We start from the raw sequence: 9,426 nt of genomic DNA on the forward strand, positions 1-9,426 counted from the left end.
ACGCCTAGCCATGGTGTCCTGAGTGGTGGCCAAGAATTCAAACAAAAAGATTGTCACAGTGAAAGAGACTGCATCAGACTCCCAGGCCTTTTAACTTTTTATTTTGACATAGGGTCCCATGAAGTTGCTGAGGCTGGCCTCAAATTTGTCATTCTCCTGCCTCAGACTCCTGAGTAACTGGAATTACAGAACCAGGTGACTGCACCCAGCACAGATAAAGTTGTTTATTTTTTAAATCATAATCATTGATAAATAGTCAGTGAATGTTTACTATTTTATACACTATGCCAAAAATGGCATATAATTCAAGCTTTGGGGAAATTTACATTCAAGTAATAGGAAAAGTAAAAGGAAAGGTAGGGAATTTGGCTATAAGTGAGATTATTATTCTATGAGAAAACAGTCCTCCTTCCATCATAGAATTTTTTTCAGTTTTTTTTTGTTTGTTTGTATAATTTTGTTTTTTTGTATAATTCTGATGTTGAAGTCTGGGAAATCCTAAGTGGGGAATTGCAATAGGGTAATTGAATTATAAAGGGATCTGGGGGTGGGGTTAGAAAGAACAAACAGGGACTTGATTATTCATCAGGTTTAGGATTTGTCCATTATGTAAATGAGCTGAGAACTAAAGCCATTATTTGAAAACATTCTCAATAAAGACCAGTATTTTTTTTTAATGTCATAAAGTTACAAATGTGAGATCAATGTTAGAAGACAATGAAGAAGCCAAACTTTGATGTGTTATCCAAAAGATGCTAGGAAAATTCCAAGATGGCATACAACCCCAAATTGGAGTAATTTACAGGGTTGCTTCCTGGTGAATGGTAGACCTAAGTTGAACTTTCATGGACAAGCAGGACTTAGCTATGGCAAAGAGGATTGTGAAAGAACTCCATGTCTAGAAACTCAGGTTCAGGAGCTAGCATTACCATATTTGCACTGATTAGAGAGAGAGGGGTGAGGCCAGAGGATGAACAATGATCAGATCTAGAAAGACCTGATGCTATCTTGCAGGTGATAGAGATCCAGAAAAGGATTTAAATTATGAGAAGGTCTTAAACAGATTTGCCTTTGGGTAAAGTCTGTTAGAACTAGTATGGTGATTAGATTGAAGAACGTAGTTCCATTTTCCTAAATGGCTTGGAAGAAAGCAACATGTAATAAACCTATTTCTCAAGCTTAATTTAATTTTAATTTCTTAATATTGTTCTCAGAGACATACTAGAGCTCTTGAGTAACTGCCCAATTACATCAATTAAACTTGCAAACTTCATGGAAATATACCATGCTAATATGTTAGTAGGTTTGTTTTTTTTTTTAAATAAAAACAAGAATTTCAAGATAATCTGGGTATTGTTCTAGAGATGATTTTACCTTTTGTACAATCTCTATGGTTTAATTCCTTTGGATTTACCATTTGAAATCATTAGTCATTCCATATGTCATGAATAGTTATATACTTAGAGGATCATATTCCTTTTTTTGAAGAGCACAAATAGCTCCATGGAACATAGATGTCACTTTTAAGTGTTTTTCATAAGTGACTGAAAAATGAAATCACCAAAATGTATTCTTAGTTTTTTTAGTTTATCAGTATTGTAAGACTTAACAGATACAATTTTCAGTAATTTCATTTCCATAGTTTAAAACACACTCAGAATTAAAGACTCTTGTGACCTTCAAAAAAGACAAATTCTGGGGTTGAGGATGCAGTTCATGGGTAGAGCACATGCCTAGCATGCAGGGCACTCTGGGTTCAATACCCAGAACAGGAAAATCATCATCATCATCATCATCATCAGGGAAACATCTATGGTGAAAACATATACATTTTGCCTGTTCTTTGAAAGATGCTAAGGCCTATTTTTCTCCAGAAAGAAGTGATGCTCTTGATATTCCTCCAAACTTTCCCCAACTGTTGGCTTCTATATTGCTGAGGGCTGAAGTGAGGGGGGGAGGCCAAGCATGATAATGCATACCTGCAATCCCAGGGACTTAGGAGGCTGAGGCAGAGGATTGAAAGTTCAAGGCCAACCTTAGCAACATAGTGAGGCCCTCCCCAACTTAGCAAGTCTCTGTTTCAAAATAAAAAAATAAAATAAAAAGGGCTGGGGATGTGGTTCAGTGGTAAAATCCACTCTGGGCTCAATCTCTAGTACCAAAAAAAAAAAAAAAATCAAAGAATATAGAAGAACTTATAATAAAAGCAATGGTCACCTATCCCCCTATCCCACTCCCTATACCATTTTCCAGTTCAAACTTTAGACATTTTCTTTTTACTTCCTGCTATATCATTGAAGATTTAAATAAACTTATACTACACCTCAGTTCACTTACCTCCCTTCTAAATCCTGTCAGTCATATCCCTATTTGTATTTAGTTACTGTACTGCAGTTTGCAAACAGATGGCCTACAGGCTGGATCTGACTGTAGATGTGTTTTGTTGAGATTACAGAGAGTTAAAAAAAAAAAAAGACAAGATTAAAAATTTGCAAGATTTATCATTTTTAAAAAATTTAAATGCTTAGTTTTTCACAAAAACTTACTTTTCTCATCCTGTTTAACAAAGGGGGGTAAAGTTCATCACAGTTCCTTAAAACACAGTCCAAAGGGGTGTCAGGCTTACTTGCTTTATTACCCATTTTCACGTCCAATATCCTTAAGTTTTTACCACAGAAATCACACAACAAAACGCACAAAAACAAACAAACAAAAAACCATATAGAACACAGAACAAAACACAAGAAAACAGAAACCCGGCGCCGAAACAGAAAAACAGAGGAGCAATGCAACGTCTTGCCAAAGCTCCGGGGTAGGAGCGCGTGCGTGCCCGTCGGCACCTCTCTACCCTTCCAGAGGAATTTCCTACAGAAAAGAACAGAGGACAGAACGATTTCTCGTTACTGTCCGGACAGGAGTATGTGTGAGCCTCGCCAGGCCACCTCTCTGTCATCAGAAGACATCTCCCTTAACCAGATACCAGATGTTATAAAGGCGCCACTTACCTATGGAGGCCTCCTCCACCAGGTGCTTGCTGATAGTTTTAGTGCGGCAGTTCACCGCAGTGCTCCGGGGACCAAAGGCTCACTCCGAGGCCTTGGAACGTCTCAAGTTGCGCACCCCCTAGAGTGGCTCTCCAGCCTGGAGCCCTGGAGCGAAGGCCGGCTTCAGAATTTCCAGCAGTCTGGTCTTGTGATCTGGTCGGGCAGGGTCATCTCACTGGGGCCTCCAAAATGTTAGACCAGGGTGCAAGAAAAGACCACTGACTCCAATTAAAATCAAATTAAAGCAAGCTTATTTTTTTGACCGGCCGGGCTGCCTTTCCCTTCCAAAACAGCGGGAACAAGACAGCACCCCAGCTTTCCTTCAGCCCAGCTTTATAGCCCAGAAAGTTACACAAAGGGGGGTTACAGATAACAGAACTCTGACAAGCATCACACTAATGGTAGTTTATATTTTTTGCTGGCCCCAATATCAGAATTTATGAGGACCATTAGAGTCTCAGAGAGGGTCGTTGTCTGGCCAGGGAAGGCCAATATTTATGAGGTGTCACTAAGTTTCAGAGAGGGCTGCTATCTGGTCAGAGAGCCAGGCATGGGTGAGTTCAAGGCACGGGCAGGCATTCCAAGCAGGTTCAGAATTTGCAGTAATTTATAGTAAAGCCGAAATTATCTTTTTCATGGCTTTGTGGTGAGATTGCTCCCAATTTTAAAAAAGATCAGGTTGGGTCTATCACAATGGACAGGATCCTAAGGAAAAGCAGTGCTCTGGGATGAGTGGAAGTTTGGGTGGATCGCTGCTTTGGGCATGCTTGCCCAGTTGCAGCCTGTTATTCTCTGCCCAACTTCTCTGCCCTGAACAGAACCTGGGTTCTGTCAGTGTTCAAAACATTAGGAAGATTCCCTACTACTGGTCCAGTCACTGCCAAGGGTTCCTCTCTCAAATTGGCATAATCCATGATAAGCACTAAATTCAGGAAAGGAGGTAGAGTTTTCTTGCCACCATGTTGCCAGCACATTCCAGATGTGATGGGGAGGCTAAAGATCTGATCTCTCACAAAAAGTGAATGATATATGTCAATGAAAATGAGACCCAAAGGGTGATGGAATAAATTAAGTTTATCTTCTATAAAGATGCTAGGCTTAAGTTTCTAACACTTAGGGATGGATGAGGGGTTTTAAAAATGGCTGTAAAACTCTTTTACATGCCTCCCATCAAGATGTGAGGTTCATGTGTTGTGATGGCAAAAGTGAGACATCTGTAGTTGAGGGGAGAGATAAAGAATGTCCATGGACTTCTGCCGTTTCTAAATTTTATTTACTCAAATCACTTGGTACAATTTCACTCTATAGGTTATTAATCAAGGAATGACAATCCTTAATGCTGGGCATTGCAATAGTCATGATCAATTCAAAGCAAACAATTCTAAGCTAATTCCAAGCACTGCAAACACACTTAATCATGACAGACCTATTACAGACATTCCTTCTGCATGCTGAGCTTAAGTGCTAGATTGAAAGTCTTAAGTCTTAGATCTTAAGTCCAGCAGAAGCACACTCAGACTGCAGCAACCAGGTCAAGAACCAATAGAGGCTTTTCCTGGGGTGGAGTTCATGGCTGGGTGAGGAGAAAGCTGCTGTACAGTTGGAAAGCAGTGAGGACAAGGCAGAGGATTAGGCAGATGAGAAGAGTTGGGATGTCAGGCTCTCAGGCTTGTGTGCTTCAGTGTTGGATGGCTGAATGTCTGTTCCTTTGCTCCATCATTTATGCTAAATCTGAGGGCTTCTGACCGCCCTTTCAATCCCTATCAGCTGTTACCAGGTTTCTCTGTGATGTCTTTCATTCTGAGGTCAAGCCATTTCATCTGGTGGTCTCCGTCCTGAACTCTTGTCTTTTGTGTTTATCAGGGCAAAGGCAAATGACAGAGACTTCACTCTGAGTTTTATCAGGGTTGTGGAAGGTGACTTATTTTATCAGGCTATGCCTAATGACCATATTGGAGGGCTCCATAGGCATGCCTGGTGGGGACTGAAGTTTTATTTCAAAATGGAGTTACTAAGGCTAAGGCCCTTCTTAGGTTAAAGCTATCCTTACGTCATAAGGCTATCCTTATGTCTCCTGCCTGGAAACACGGATAGACTTGTAACTACTTCAAACAATAAAATATGATGGAGGTGGTACTATGTGACCACCAAGGCTGGATGATAAGAAGCAATGAGACTTTTGCCTTGCCCATTGGAACCCTTGTACTGGAGCTACAAGCTGTCAACTTATATGTTAAACTATCCTGAGGCTGCCATGTTTGGAGGACACACAGATGCATGGAGAGGACTCATATATGCACTCTGGTCAAAGATCTTGCAGAGCTCAGTGTGCAAGACATCTCAGCTCAGGTGCCAGACATGTGAATGGAGACTCCCAATGATTCTAGCCTCCAGCCATCAAGTCCCCCTCATGTCTCTGAGTCTTCCTAGATGAGATACCAAAGAACATGAAGCAGAGGCAAGACATCTCCCTGTACTCTGTCCTAATTTCTGACCCAACAGAACCTGTAACCATAATTCACTACTAATTTTTGAGGCAGTTTGCTATTCAACCATAGTATCCAAAACAGATCTTGATGATAGTGGAAGCCTCTTCCACTCCCATACTTGAAAATCTAATGTTCTTGAGGAAAAAACAGATCTGTACATGGCAGTTTGTGCCAAATAATTGTTTGTTTTTTGAAAGGATTAATGTTTAGCATTGTCACATAAGGTGGCAGGTTTTATGCAGAGTGCATGAATAGTTAGGTTCTCGGCACAGACAAAGCACATGTAAAATGATGCATACATTTTTTCTATCATGAGGAAAACAATATTTCATGTACAGTATTAAAATAAGTTAAATGAGTGAGAATTTTTAGACATATTCTTCAGTGTATGAAACTAAGGTATTTCTATGCTATAAGGCAACAGAAATATACAGTTAAAATGTATTATATGGGTATCAGGCACTGCTCAAAACACTACATCCTCCTATCCATCCATCTATCCAGCCTGCCAACCAACTTAGTGGCAAAAGAAATTATCAAAAAAAGGGAAATAATAGATAGCATTTCCCCCATCAAGCAGTTGCTAACACCTCTGAAGGAGGGGAAAGGTGGGACTTTCCAATACAAGCAAGCACCCCCTGAATAGCTGTTTTCCGCCTTTTGGTCATGTAGGCATGGGAAGAAAGGAAACCATAAATCTATAAAGGGGTAGGACAGGCCCACTCCCATGGGCACCAACTCTGGGTTCCCTACCCTCCCTACCCTCTCGCTTCTCTTAAATAAAATTTACATTTTACTCTTGCCTCAGCATTTCTCAGGTATTTAATCTTCAACACCCCAGGGGAACAAATACCCCATCCTGACTTTCAAGACCAGTATCACAATCATACATCTAACTATTCATGCTTCCTTCCTTCCCTCCATCCATCGTCCATCTCTCCACCTACCTCTTTATCTCTCCATCTGTCTATTTGTCCACCCAGTTGGACAATGAATCAACATTAAGGGAAATCTCCAAGGGGTTAAATTCTATATTAGGCTCTGGGCATCTAAAATTAAATAAGATCCACCCCTGTTCTCACTTAAGATAGTTCATAGGCTAGGAGAAGTGCTTATACCAGAGAAGTTTTGACATGTGCAGGACTTTGATGTTTCTCATGGCCCTTGGTTCAGTGTGGTTTGTGTCCTTATGATGAGATCAGGGTGGGGCCCTTGGTTCAGCTTGGCTTGTTCCCTTATAAGGAGATGAGGGTAGGGCCCTTGGTTCAGGGTGGTGTTTTGTCCTTATAAGGGGATAAGGGCGGGCCCTGGTTCAGCTTGACTTTTGTCCTTATAAGGTAAAAAGGGTGGGCTTGGTTCAGCATGGCCATTGTGAGGGAATTTCAAAGAGCAGGTATATAAGAGAGTGGCCACCACTGGGTTTTTGTCCATATGTACAGGAAGCTCTTGGTGGTGACCTGTCGGACTCCCAGATAGTTAGTGCATTTTGTGGTGGTTGGTGGCTGGTGGTTGGTGATTAGCGATTGGTGGTTGTGGTCTTCTGGGTTTTTTGATTTGATTTTTTTTTCCTTTTGTTTCTTTGCTTTCATTTTGGGGGCTTTTTTATTTTAGCTATTTGTTTTGGTTTATTATTTTTTTTTTAAGCTAGCATCCTAAGATGGTGTTCCATTTTAGTAGCAGCAGTGAGAGTAGTGAGAGCAGTGAGAGCAGTGTAGAGAGACCAGGGCCGGGCTCCTATGAGCCTGCCATCACCGACCATTATGAACTTCTGCGGGACATTGGGAAAGGGGGCTTCGGGAAGGTGAAACTTGCCCGCCATCGCCTCACGGGGACAGAGGTTGTGGTGAAGGTTGTGGCAAAAGTAGGCAGGAACCTCCCCTTCCTGTCTGAACCCCATATAATGGCGGGCTTGGATCACCCAAACGTGATCCGACTCTTCCAGGTCATTGAGACCCTCAAATATATGTACATTATCATGGAGCATGCAGGTGGGGGACATCTTCGGAGCCTCATCTCGGAACCTGGTGGCATGCCTGAGGAGGAGGCCCGCAGACTCTTCAGGCAGATGGTGCGTGCTGTGCAGTACTGCCATGAGAAGGGCATCGCACACCTGGACCTCAAGCCCAAAAACTTCGTGCTGGATGCCAGTGGTACCGTGAAACTCATTGACTTTGGCCTGAGCACCAGATTCACAGCCGGGCAGAAGCTGAGCAAGTTCTGGGGCACTCTCCAGTACTTTGCCCCAGAAGTTGTCCGTAGGGAGGAATACGAGGGCCCCCTGGCGGACATCTGGAGCCTGGGGGTGGTTCTCTATGTCATGCTGACAGGGAGCCGCCCATTTATAGCAAACAGTGTTGGGGAGGTGAGGAGGCTGATCATGGAGGGAGCCTATGGCATTCCTGAACATGTTTCCAAGGGAGCTCAGAGCCTCATCCTTGAGATTCTGAAGGTGGACCCCAGGCAGAGGCCCAGCCTAAAACAGATAATGAGCCACCCATGGCTGAGCCAGGGCAAGGAAGATTCACCCCGTCCTTCTGGCGAGGCCCTCCCCACCCACCCGGATCCTGCCATTATAACAACTATGTTCGACATGGGTTACGACCCCTATAACATCTGGGTGTCCCTGTCAAATAAGAAATACGATGATGCCATGGCTACCTACCTCCTGCTCAAGTGCCAGAGAACCCAGGGGGTGGGTTGCACATGCCAGGAGAAGCCCGTGCAGCGTCGGGTGGTAGGGCCTCGCCCAGGCCCTGCAGATCCTCCTAGGGTCGACCCCAGGAAGTGCTCCAGTGAGCCTGCCCTTGGCTTGCCCTGTGAGCAGCAGCAGCAGCCAGAGGAGGCCAAGCTGTCTCTGCAGAAGGGTGGTGGCAGTGCCAGTGTGCCTGGCATTCGTCTCCGCTTTGTCCACGTGGACACACCCCCTCCCAGCCTAACCTCCCAGCACCACCCTGTGCCCAGCACAACCGACTCCTCCAGCCTCAGTAGCGAGATCACAGAGGACCACAGCTCCTCCTCCCAAGCTACCTCCACAGAGCCAACCCACCACTGCATCAGGGGTTGGAGGAGGGTGAGGAAGAGTATTGTCTCCTGCCTTCGACAGCTGTGTTTCATCCCATGCTTCAGTCATTGTTCAGGAGCACAGTAGTTCCAGTGGAAATCCCCAGCCAAGACCAACAGAACCAATGAACAGCCCGAAGACTGAGGTGTGCCAACAGGTTTCCAGGCAGGAGCGCATCTGGGTCCATCAGGAGTCTCTTCTGCCCCCACCTGCGAAGACACCTCATAGAGACTTTGCCTTGGGTCATGTTTCCCTGTCCTGCTTTTTGTCCTGTTTCTCCCCTTGCTTTGGGAGAAATTTTTAATTTTTTTTCACAAATTATAAAATTGTTTCAAAGATTTTAAAAATGCAGTTTTTGTTTGTTTATTTTTAAGACGGGGGCCTCAGGATAAAGGCCGGTGCCCAGCAGCCATCCTTTCCAAGGCCTAGACTATTGTGCCTCCTTCTCCTGCTCAGTGTAAATACTCCCTCACCTTGAATCAGGGTAGATTGGGAACTTACTTGCCTTGAGCCAATGTAGGTAGGGACTTATTCCCCTTGACCTAGTAGAGACAAATTCTCCCTTTGAGCAAATATAGACTTGATTCACTTTGAACTGATCACTTTGGCCAGAAGAAATTCTTTTCCTGGTCTTTAGGCCCCTCCATGAATTGTGTGGGGAGTGTGGAGTGCAGCTGTTGAAGATGTTGGTAAAGATGGTGCCCAGACTGCTTCTCTTCAGGGAGTTTAGGTCCATGACACACTGAATGGCACGTGAACCGTCACCTCCAATCCCTGTGAATGGCGCACCTCCAATCCCTGAAGTGGCGCGAACTCTCGGCCAATGAAGAAG

The 9,426-nt window shown here is 43.8% G+C and overlaps 1 protein-coding gene across 1 annotated transcript; it reads left to right on the forward strand.

Annotated features, from left to right (window-relative positions):
• Positions 1-7,171: 7,171 nt before the first annotated feature.
• LOC124088310 (sperm motility kinase-like) lies at positions 7,172-8,681 on the forward strand. The gene has a single exon (XM_046437843.2). The coding sequence runs from the start codon at positions 7,191-7,193 to the stop codon at positions 8,679-8,681; it is 1,491 nt and encodes a 496-aa protein (XP_046293799.1). The 5' UTR covers positions 7,172-7,190.
• The last annotated feature ends 745 nt before the right edge of the window (positions 8,682-9,426 follow it).

This window comes from Marmota monax, unplaced genomic scaffold (genome assembly GCF_021218885.2).
Source record: "Marmota monax isolate L192 unplaced genomic scaffold, Marmota_monax_Labrador192_F-V1.1 WCK01_AAM20220418_F8-fsc00109, whole genome shotgun sequence".
Taxonomy (NCBI): Eukaryota; Metazoa; Chordata; class Mammalia; order Rodentia; family Sciuridae; genus Marmota; species Marmota monax.